Raw genomic sequence first — 11884 nt, 5'->3', positions numbered from 1 at the left:
TTATACCCAGAAAGATCCAGAAAATACTCAACCCTAGTTGCTCTCTAATTTTTTTTCTCTCATGAACCCTAATTTTTGGATTAACAAAAACGTGCCGTCTATTCACACCACTGTTGCTTCTTTTTATATATGCCCATCTCAGTAAATATCAGCCCTTGGATCTGTCTTGATCTGACGGCTAGAATTACACCAATGAACTTAAATGAAATGACTCAGTTTTGGCTTCACATTATTTTCATACAAAAGTTCAGTTATACAATAAGGAAACAAAATAATGTAATTACACTAAATCAAGAAATTGATTGATTGAGTGATTTTGGGTGATTGTCAATCACAATAATATAATTACACTCAATCAAAAAATTGATTGATTGAATCGTCTTAAGTGATTGGTGTAATTTTAGTGATTAGTCATAATCATAATATTCATATTTCATAGTTAGAACTTAGAACAAGTTAGACATGTATCCATGAATTGATATTGACCAAGTGCGGGATCCAACCCTATTCTCCACTATGATAGACATAATCACATGAATATTGTAAGGGCATTGATTCTTAGCCCCCATCAAATTGGTTAGTATTTTTCACTTATATATATATTAACAATTTTAACCTTAATGAAAAATACTAGAAATATCATAATAATTTTAAATAAGTTCATACTCTATATTTTTTTTTTTTTTTAATTTTTAACCTTTAATTTTTACATAAATCCATGCTCTAATTTTTTTTTTTGAATAATTGAACCCTTTTTTTTTTTTTTTTTTAGTTTCAAATATTTCTTTGTTTGATGAAAATATTTTACTAAAGTTATGGAGAAAATAAATACACAAGGGGAAGAAATTGAATCTAAAGAAAGAAAAATAAGTTTCTAATTTGAACTTGAAAAAAAGGGTTATAAAAATAAAAAAATTTAATTAAGTTTGAAATTGAAAAATTGTGTAAACAAAAACCCTAATTAAGATTGAAATTGAAGAAAAAATGAGTAAACAAAAAACCTAATTAAATTTGAAATTGGAAAAAAAAATAGTGCAAACAGAAAAATCTAATTAAACAAAGCTATTTTCGATATTAAAAGGAGATTTAAAGAGACTTTTTTAATATAAAATAAATGTATCTAGTAATATAGATATTGATCAATTTAATTGAGACTAAACTTTTCGTATTGTAATTGAGAAATAATCATGGACGGATTCAATGAGATCTATTAATCCAAAGATCCATAAGCCCAGTACACATATCTCCTGGGCTTTTATCAAATTGGATGGATCAACATAAAAACAAAGAGGTGGGCTTGGGCCATGCCACACCGGTCGCATGAACCGATCCTTTCGTTTCGTTTTTACTGCTTCTGCCGACCTTCACAACACAAGTTCACTCGTTTGTTCTTACGGTTGAATTGAGAGAAATCGGGTCAAAGATGTTCAGAATCAATCGATTCATAAAACAAACAAGAACCTCCATACTCACTTCAAACCAATTCTTCAGCTATGAACACAATCTCTTTTGTCTTCCTCCTCAGCAATCCTCAACCCTCTTCATCCAGCAAGTACTTTCCTTCTTTTCTTGTCAATGTATTTTTGTTTTCGTAATCGCTACGTCTATATTTTCATTTCATACATTCTTGCTTATGGGCTTTTTTTTCTTTTTTTCTTTTTTTTCAATGCAGTTCTGGGACAAACAAGCAAAGGAGAAAGAGCGTGCTAAGATGTAAATTTTTTTTTTTTTTTTTTTTTAAGTTGATAGCATATTGAAATTATATTAATACTTTATGTTGTGATTTATGGCAGTAAAGAAGAGATGAGTAGAGATTACTTCGGCGACATTAAAGAGCTAAGGAAACATGGCGGAAAGGTAATAAATATCATATTGTAGTCAACAAGCCTTGCCTTATTTACATTCCATGTAATCTAATTAATGTATTTCTATTGAGTTAAGATTAAAAGGACAAAGAATTATAATTTGAAATTTTTTCTTGTTTTGATGGTGCAGTGGTATTTGTGCAGATTGCTGTGGCAAATAAAACTATCATTCCAGTAATGGCGGCTGTAAAGTTCCCTAACTTGGATGTTAGTTACGCGGATGGTAAAACTTTAAAGCTGCCAGTCTGTTCCGGTGGAGATGTAGTTGGTGTTGACAAATCAGTTATCCCTAAAGCTTCCTTACTATGTCTCACATTTCGGGCAAGTTCACAGGTATCAATCATGCACCTTAAACACAATTGTTGCTTTTTAAGTTAAAATAAAGAGAATGAAACTACTATGAGTTGAAATGGGGAACAGGAAAGAGTAAAGTTATTAAAAATGATTAAATTTGTCACATATACCGTATAATTTGCTAATTATAAGTCGAACCAAGGGATCAATGATTAGAGTCACATTACTAGACTTTTTAGGTAGACGTACCTCCTTTTCTTGAGTTGCAAGCTATAGTCTATACTTGTAAGCATTGCTTCCAATACACTAATATAAATTGTTATTAGTTTTGTTTTGGTTTGTAAAATTGTGTGGTCTAAACTTGAAGATTTGCCTCCCATCCTTGATAGTAAAGGAAAAAAATCTAACTTATGATCCCAGTTTGACAACCTCAACTGGAACTTTAGTTTACAAGGCAGGGTTGTTGCAACTGTTACTGCTATGTATAACAGTCTTCTCTGTTGGCAGGCAATGGTCAATTCCTGGAGCACACCTTTTCTTGAAGCTTTTGGCAATTCAAAAAATATTCACCTGTATCAGGTACATTTGCTTTATTATTTCATGCAGGTATTGATCAGAATTTCCTTACTAGTTCTAGCTTAGTGCTCAAGATACAACGGAATTTTGTATTCCATTATTGTGGTTCTAGAGAAAGAATTGAATCAATTATGATCAGTTATAGTCGCTTGTAACTCTTTTGATGCCCTTAATAACTTGTCATAGTAATTTGTGGTATGTCTGAACTCTTTTGATGTGTGTTATATCAGTTTATTGATTTCCGTGATAAAACCCAACAGTGTCAAATGATATAACCCTTGGTTTCATGTAAGAGCTCCAAGCTCCCAATCCCCTTGGGCTACCTACCTAGCATTTATCACATAGATTTGCGTCCTGGCCATAGTTCTCAATTTCATGCACATGTTGAGAGATTTATGAACTATTAAAACAGAAGGAAAAAAAAAAAAAAAAGGATACATGATAAGTCAGTATCTTTTATTTATTATTTGAAATTGTTTTCCTTCTTTCATTTTTCATCTTTTTTGTTGGGGCTGCTGGATTGGGGGTTATTAGTTCATCTGTTTAGACAATTTTTCTACCAGTTCAGTGCAGTCCTACCTTTACCTATAGATTTCACTTAAAGGCCTTCCCTGGTGAAGTATCTTGCTGTCACTACGAGGCTAATTTTGTTTTCAATTTCCGACTTATCCAGCTTCCTTTCATTTTCATCATGATCTAAATATAATTTTTTTCTCCGTAAGTGATGCTTTAAGATCGCCTTTTTCCTCATAGGAAACCATTAGCTGTATCTGCTTATTTTTCCATTGCTGGCTTTAACCCCTTAGCTAATAATTACTAACGCCTTTTATGTACATGAAAGTGATCTTTATTGCAAAATTTATCCTCCCTTTGTGGCTATTTCATTCTGTTTGTTTGTGTAATTGTTATTTTTAAATATGGCTACATGTAAATTTTACATTTATATTTTAGTAATTTGAGGAATGCTATGGAGCGAAGTGACAAATTCATGGTAGATTATGGTCTTATTTAATTCATAATAAATGGCCTGGAGTTATGTGTGACTTAAGCATTCTTGGGAATATTTCTTAACAGGAGGATGGCAAGAATCACGCTTCCAGTGATATCATTCAACTGATTCTTAGAACTTATATCAGTATCGAACTTTAATAACCAAGTTTTCACTACTTTCAGGTGCCGTTTATAGACAGGAGGATGGCAAGAATCACGCTTCCAGTGATATCATTCAACTGATTCTTAGAACTTATATAAGTATCGAATTCTTAATAACCAAGTTTTCACTACTTTCAGGTGTCGTTTATAGACTCTTGGTACTTATGTTTGAGTCCAATTAAGAGGATGTTTCTAAAGGCAGTGAGGAAATCTAATGATGGAGGGAAGAATGTGCTCCAGAGGCAGATTGTTTATTCATTCGGTGACCATTATGACTTGAGAAAAGAACTTAAAATACTGAACCTTTTGACTGGGTATAGAAGCTTTGTTTTTAATAATTTGTGTTATGGCCTGACAAATTTAGTTGTTAGCTATAAAATTATGCTCTCTTAATGTTGTCAACCTACAGGTATATTTTCCTTCTTGACAAATTTGGTAGAGTAAGATGGCAAGGGTTCGGATCTTCAACACCCGAGGAATTATCATCTCTTCTTTCTTGTACATCACTCCTTTTAGAAGAGGAATGAGGTAACCAAAGCACATAGCATATTCTTAACTTTTAGATCATCTTGAGTTCAACAAGCAAGACTCTAGAATTTAGTGTCCTGTCAAGTTTTGTATATTCTGTGGAAAAGATTTCTGTTTACAACTTTCCTTTTGTCAAAGAACATAATTTATACTCTGCGTTTGTTTGCAGTGAAAATTCGCTAGAAGGTGGCAATAACTTGAGTATTTTAAGCACAATGAGAGGATGGGAATTTAAACCTCTGTGGGGACTCCATTTTGTTGAAGAGGTCCTGAGTTATAATTTCTAAAAGCAACTGGTAGAAAATAAAAAACTGATTACGTTTAGAGTTGAGTGAAATATTTTGAAAACTCTGAATTCTTTTTCTAATTTCTGTCTTTTGTTCAACATTGGGTACAAATATAGTACTTTGTGTAACATTTTTAGGGAAAATTATCAATAATCAATCATAACATTAGGCCTTTCAATGAAAAAACATACAAGTAGAATGGTAAAGGGTCTGGAGAAGATAATCATACTGTGAAAATAAAATGGTTTCGGGATCGATCTCCTCACATACCAACTTTGACTTTTTTGAATTTGGTTTTTCCAACTACTTTTGGCATCAGAGTAAGAGGCTAGAGTTGTGCTCTTCTTTTTTACATTTTTCCTCTAAAAGGAGACAATAGAGCTCTTTTATGAAAGGCAATAAATCTGATTTGTATTTGTGTGATATAAAATGAGTTGTTGAATTGTTCTATGAGGCTTGGAAGTGATTCCTTCAAACAAAGATCCTTTTAAACAAGAAAAAAGAGGAGCTAATACAATGAACAACCCAATGTACCCAGAATTTTAAACAAAAAAATGCTAATAAAATAAAAAGAAAAAAGTTGAAGGGAAGGACCAGTAGGGAACCATAAAAGCAATAACATGGAAGATCAGAAACCAGCTACAAAGTTTAACTTTGCCCATGGAAGCTTTAGCCATTTGTTGAGTAGATAGCTTAATTGGTTACTATAAAAAGATGTTGTTGCTTATTATGGGTCCACTTGTCTATTACAAACTGATCAATTACGAGATATCACGTCGGAGTTGTGAGAAAATGTTGTGAGATTGGATTGTGGACTTAACATTACTGTTTTTATTTAAATGCATAATACAAATATATCTCTGGTTTCCCTCCATAAACAAAGGAGTAGAACATCCTACCTAACCCTAAGTAATTTGACTAATTTCAATAGAAAATGACTTGTGTTTTCTTTTGTAATAAACGATAATAGATTTAATTCGTTGATTATTTTAGACGATCCTTCCTAAGGCCCATGCCTTAAAAGAAAAGTTGAGCATAAGTGGTGTATCTAGTGGAAGTCCTATGCCCTTTACTCAATCAACTCAAGAAAAACCTCAAGCTAACTCAATTAATATTCATCCAGCTGTTGAAAGATTCATTTCCACGTGATTTTTGGAACAAATTCATTCATAAATAAAACTTGAGAATAGGTGTGGCAAACCATTATAATATATTTATTTCTAATTGACTCAAATAAATTTATATATAGTCTAGTTTTCTTCAGATAAGTTTTATGTGCATATATCAACAATATAAAGTTTTATAACTAGGCCTTTATTATCTAAATGCATGATGTGACAAGTCGATAGGAAGCTAAATAAAATAGATTAATTCTGAAGTTGGTCAAAAGTAAAGGTAAGATCAAAGATGTATATCAAATGTCATTATGTCACAATATGGTTGGGCGAATTTATAATCTTTTCTTCCAGATTTTCTTCTTTCTTCCATTTGAATAATAACGGTCTTACGCAACAAGTTACTTACTGGATTGCTAATATCACCTCTAAATGTTGATATAATATCATAAAAATTATGTCATACGATAGTTACACATGAATCCTGATTATTGAATTAACTTCACAAGATTATTTCAACATGGCTGAAATGTTGAAATATTCACTCTTGATAGAGGTTTCTGGTGGAGTTAATTGCATTTAGGTTTACTACTCTTAAGTCCTGTAATTTAAAGTTAGGTATATCCCCTTATCTTAATAGACATTAAAAAATAATAAATAGCCAAAGAGGGCTTTTAAAACTGGGATGATACAAGATGAATAATATTCTCGTTTTTAAACATAAAAATCCTCCCAATTTATCAATTATATATAAATGTTTGTCGAATTCAAAAGTGTAAATCCTAGTTGACCTAGTCTTTTGGACTAGCGTAAATTGTTTCTTTCTTTAAATTCTTTGTTTCAAACCTTAAGGTCACCTATCATAATAACATTGTAGTTATCTAATCTTTTGAATTTTTGTAAGATATTTAATAAATCTTGATAATTAGTTAAGGTGTACGTAAGGTGACCCAAACACACTGATTACCATGTTCCCTCTGATATAAGAGCCAGGGAGGAGGCAGGGATTTAGGATTATTAAAATTTTGTTTATTAATTATTTTGAGTACCGAGTCATTTTGGGTTGTGTAGGGCTATAGGATTTTACCATTGTAAGTCCTTTAGATCAACCACTGTAGGGAAAGAAATAGGTAATATACAAAATGGAAAAATTTTCTAGATCAATGTCTACTTCCAGTTCAAATACTAGAGATGAACAAATTGTTCATCAAGAAGAGATTTGTATAGATCAAAATGACAACATAATTTAAACAAGTCATGCTTGTACACAAAAAGATAAACAGGTCATAAGACCTCAAGATTTACAAAAACATTTTAATAAATGGAAGATTCCCAAAATTTTTGTAACAGATGTTTACAAAAAAGGAAAATTATCAAGTCTCAATAGAGTTAACCCTTTAAACAAATCAAAATACATAATTAAAACAGAAAAAAAAACTCTTAAGATAAACAATTCTTCTCAAATCACTCAACTATTATCTAAGGAAATTGTTAAAAAATACAAAAAGAGTTATAATTATCTTCATATATGACTTGTCCAAATAGGAATCAAACCTCTAAGCATTGAAGGCTTAGACACTGCCATCTTTGCCTATTTAAGAGATTGTATATGGCTAAGATTTAGAGATTCTCTATTATGAACAATAGAATCCAGCCTGTCCAATAGACCAATTTATTTCAATTGTTATCCTAATTTCGCAGTCTGCTTAGATGACCAAAATATACTAGACGTTTTAACTTTAAATATTAAAACGTTTAATTATGACTTAAAACCGGAAACCATCCCTATAGCAGCCATTTATAGGATCCAATATAAAGTAATGTAATCAGCTTTTGAAACTAGAGCCATTAATCATGACCAAAAAGGCCACACAATGTTATTTCAAACTGATTTAACAAGATCAAACATAACAGTTCCTAAAACAATCAATTGGGATCAAATAACTTTACCAAAGGATTGGGGATTAGCTAACGCAGTCATTCTTTTAGAAATGAGAATTCCTAAACCTTTAGCTCAACCAATCCAAAATACAGAAATTGAAAACATGACTGAAAATTTCGATGGAAGCGTTCGGATTAGGTTTAGTAGGCCTCCAATAATAAGTTTTGATGACTCACACTTATCCTCATCCAGATTAAATCCCAAAGAACCTCTTGAACAAAGAAGATTTTCTTGTTCAGTAAAATACCCTCCTAGACCTAGCCAGGTTAAAACAAATATTCAAGGAATTGATAATTCCTCAACAATACCACAATCTTATTATTCAGTTCAAACACCCTCCCAACAAGATGGGGAAGAGACATCACAAAGAATGTCTCCAACCTATTCCCAAATGACATATTTGCCAGAATTAAACATTATTGAAAAATTTGATATTGATAAAACCTTCTTAAGAAATGATTTTCATTCAAAAGATAATCAAGAATTAAGAGAAACATTCTTCAAAAACTTTAACAAAAAAGAAAGAGATCTAATTCAACGAAATTATTACAACTTTATGAAAACACACCAAATTCTTATACCTTTCTTCCAATGGTTTGATAGTAAAAAAACAATCAATGTCCAAACAAACACAAAACAGTAGAAAATCATAAGAGGAAAAGATAATGAAGTGATAGAGTCAATTCATCTACCTTTAAGAGAAGTAACGATTCCTATAAAAGAGTAAAAATTAAAGCTTCACCTTTTAAAGTCAAAGAATATTTAAGTGAAATATCAGGAAATAATATAAAAAATATTTATCAACAAAATAATTTTACAAACATTATTAAGGCTTCACCTTTTAAAGTCAAAGAATATTTAAATGAATTATCAAAAAATAATATAAAAAATATTTATCAACAAAATAATTTTGCAAACCAATGTTTGAATACTATAATATATAGTTGACCCAAAACCCATCGTTCTCATGGAGCAATTCAGCTGCAGCCTGCCAAAATAGACTTCTACTGGAAAAACAAAAAATGAAAGACTGTAGTAAATGAAGGTACAACAAACAATAAATTACAGTCAAAATACCTATCTATTCAATTAATTAAGGATCATGACGTATTACCAAATCTCATGTGTCTCACACTTGTGGCTATATTTGCCAGCTTCAGACTTTGAGAATTATAAGATTTGAAAAACCCTTTTCTTTTTTTTTTTTTAATAATTCAACAGTCTGATGAATGTGAGAGAATATAAAAAATAAAATGTTGCATGAAACTGGCACAGATTCCTCAGGTCTGTCTCATATCTGTTAAATAAAATAATAAAATGGAAAGATATGAAATGAATGGAACGAAATAGAAGAGCATGGACCAAGTTTCAGCTTCGTGGAAGTAGAGATATCTATTCAGATAAACCAAGCTTTAAACAACTCCATTTTTGGCTCATTTGGGTTTTGTTTGTATATAAAGGGAAAGTTGTCCTTTTCTTTTTAAATAATAACAGGGAAGCTTCCTTCCCCATTTCTTGTTTGGTTCCTAATTCTGAAATCTGAATTCTCTCTCTCTTTCACTCAATAATACGTCGTTTTAACGGCTGTAATCCGCCGAACTGCCACTCAAGGAAACAAAATCCAACCTAAACTAATTAGATGTCAATCTAAGAATTTACCCTTTTTTTATCTTTTATTTCTTCAGTCTGGCGGAGTTATTTTAGTCCCTGTGATTTCAGTTTATTATTTTGAAGGACAATTGTTTCCAAGTACTACTGTTTTAGTCATTTGACTTAATAAAAGGTTAACTGACTATTAAAAAGGCGTTTGATTTAGGAAATATTGTATTACTAAGAATATTATATTAACAAGAAAATAGGATTACCGTGAGGATTACTAGAAATTTTTATTAAATATGTTTAGTTAAACTAGAATAAATGGTTGACTATGTTATATTAATATGTTTGGTTGAGAGAAATAAAAGAATTTAGGAGAGAATCCTTTTACTGAATTGCCTTTCTTTTTTAATATTATTATAATAATAACAATATTATTAATTATTATTGTTTGAACTATTTTTTTTAACCCTCTACGTTTGAGAATTAAGCTAAAACATCTCAATCATAATAAAAGTTTAAAAATTAGTCAAAACATCCCAACCACCCAAAATGATTGTCAACCGTCGATAATTATAAGAACGACGCACAACCAATCTAATATGATCAGTCGTGCACCGATCTGGCCAATCACGTACTATTCTGGCAACGACGACCAGTGGTGGTGGCCAGATCAGACTGTAGTCTTGGGTAATTTTACATAATATAAAACTCACGTTTTATTATATAGTTGTTATATAACACCAGGTTTTGAGTAGAGTGTGTTATAAAGACTTTTCTTCTCTTTGTTGCTAAGAAACCAACTCATAGACTGCCTTTTTGAGTCAATTCAAATTATACTATATAATGGGTTCTTACTTTACCACTCAAAAATTAAGATTTAATGACAGTTACAAGACAAGCCCTTTTCTTTTTTTTTCTTTTTGGCTTTTTCATCTCTTTATTCTTAATGTTTGTTTTTGGTGTCAAACCCAATATATTGTTAATGAGTATTTAAAATCAACAAAAATTAGTATGGTTTTGATGATCACCACTTTGGTGTCAAACCCAATATATTGTTAATGATTATTTTTTGAGCAATTATGATATTTGGTAAAATATGACTTATAAATACATTTTATTATAAAATGACTAAAAATGGTACTACATTAAACAAGAGTATATTATGAAATTTTAAAATTAAACAAGGATAATGTGGTAATATACTTGGTCAAACTAGCTTATAAGCCAAAAAAAAAAAAAAAAAGTACCTCCCTTTTAACTTATTATTATTATTATTATTTTTTCAAATACTTTTTTTTTTTTCTTAAAAGCTCAACTTATAAGTTCAAAAAAGTTATAAATAAACAAGTTAGCTTATAAACTCAGACAAACATCCCCTTAATCATGTTATTATTAATATAACCCAAGCAGTAATGAGATAATTAAGAGGATTTTTTTTTTTATCAAATATAATTTTTTATATCATTTAATAAATTATAATAACGTTACTGTAATTAGGTTTTTGTCCATTATAACCTCCTAATTCTTATTGTTTTTATAGAATTAACATGAAGAGTCTAATAATGTCTTCTCGTAAAATAAAAAAAAACCATATTTGAGATTATCATATCATTATCATATTGTTTATGTGCAGTCAAAAAGATATATAACGTGCACAAATATTTTCTTGTGATGGAATAATTGTAACATGGTTGGAATCACAAATAATAATAAATGAATTATAAAAAAGTTGATGTAGGGTACCCTGGCGTCCGTAACAGCCAGTACATGCTTCAATTTATATTCCTCTTGCGGCTTTTCTGGTCAAAATCTCGAAAACGCCACTTCTCCTATCTCAACCTGTTTTCTCCTTTTTACCTCCAGTTTTTTTCCCAAAATACCACCCATATCCTCCATTACTTTTTCAAAACTCACTTGAAAATTTGAAAAAACTTATAGGGGTAAATCAGTCATTGCAGAAAAGATAACTCAGGGCAGCGGTGGGCGTCTAAAGATGGTTTAATAATTAAGCAAATATATTTTAGTTATTTAAAAAAAATAGAGGCCGACCAGAAAAGTTAAAGTAAAATGTGAAATAATTGTGCATTGGTTTCTGGTAAAGAGAAGAGAAGAGAAGAGAGGAATTTGGAAGATCTTGGCTTTTGTTTGAATGGTGATGCGATGTATGGCGGGTAATTGGGGGACCCCTTCTTTGATAAAGCTGTGGCCTGTGGTGGCCCTCTCGCCCGCCCTTGATTAAAGATGTTATGATGTGAGATGATAAATTACGTTTGTTCATGACGAGTCGCGTTTCTGATTAATTACAATTATGAGAAAATAATAAATTTCATAAATAAGTGTTATTAAAACATTAATTAATCTATTTTAAGAATGTTTGTCCGAGCTTATGAAAATTAGCTTATAAGTAACAATTATTTATAAGCAAAAGGTAACTTATAAGCATTTGAAATTTTAAGCAATTACGTGTTTGGTTAAAGTACTATAAGTGACTGATAAGTAATTGACGTGTGTTGGTAAAATGTGGTT

The 11884-nt window shown here is 30.7% G+C and overlaps 1 protein-coding gene across 4 annotated transcripts; it reads left to right on the top strand.

The window, feature by feature from the left end:
* Positions 1–1386: 1386 nt before the first annotated feature.
* LOC116123044 lies at positions 1387–4782 on the top strand. 4 transcript variants are annotated; one of them, XM_031408833.1, is made up of 9 exons: positions 1387–1552; positions 1673–1713; positions 1794–1857; positions 2010–2186; positions 2667–2738; positions 3909–3932; positions 4026–4201; positions 4297–4415; positions 4585–4782. In XM_031408833.1, the coding sequence occupies exons 1-8, from the start codon at positions 1424–1426 to the stop codon at positions 4412–4414; spliced, it is 801 nt and encodes a 266-aa protein (XP_031264693.1). In that variant the 5' UTR covers positions 1387–1423; the 3' UTR covers position 4415; positions 4585–4782. The 4 variants fall into 4 exon arrangements, with proteins under 4 accessions (XP_031264693.1, XP_031264692.1, XP_031264695.1 ...); XM_031408832.1 differs by having other exon boundaries at positions 2010–2198; XM_031408835.1 differs by lacking the exon at positions 3909–3932.
* Positions 4783–11884: the final 7102 nt, after the last annotated feature.

The sequence above is a fragment of the Pistacia vera genome, unplaced genomic scaffold (genome assembly GCF_008641045.1).
Source record: "Pistacia vera cultivar Batoury unplaced genomic scaffold, PisVer_v2 Contig14, whole genome shotgun sequence".
Classification (NCBI taxonomy): domain Eukaryota; kingdom Viridiplantae; phylum Streptophyta; class Magnoliopsida; order Sapindales; family Anacardiaceae; genus Pistacia; species Pistacia vera.
The sequence above is the reverse complement of the archived record's forward strand: the minus strand, read 5'-3'. Positions and strand labels throughout refer to the sequence as shown.

Excerpts from the sequence above, each read along its gene's own strand:
- LOC116123044 (XM_031408832.1), top strand. The coding sequence starts at position 1,424 with ATGTTCAGAATCAATCGATTCATAAAACAAACAAGAACCTCCATACTC. Across the intron at positions 1,714-1,793 it reads GAGAAAGAGCGTGCTAAGAT|TAAAGAAGAGATGAGTAGAG; the intron begins GTAAATTTTTTT and ends GATTTATGGCAG. Across the intron at positions 1,858-2,009 it reads TAAGGAAACATGGCGGAAAG|ATTGCTGTGGCAAATAAAAC; the intron begins GTAATAAATATC and ends GTATTTGTGCAG.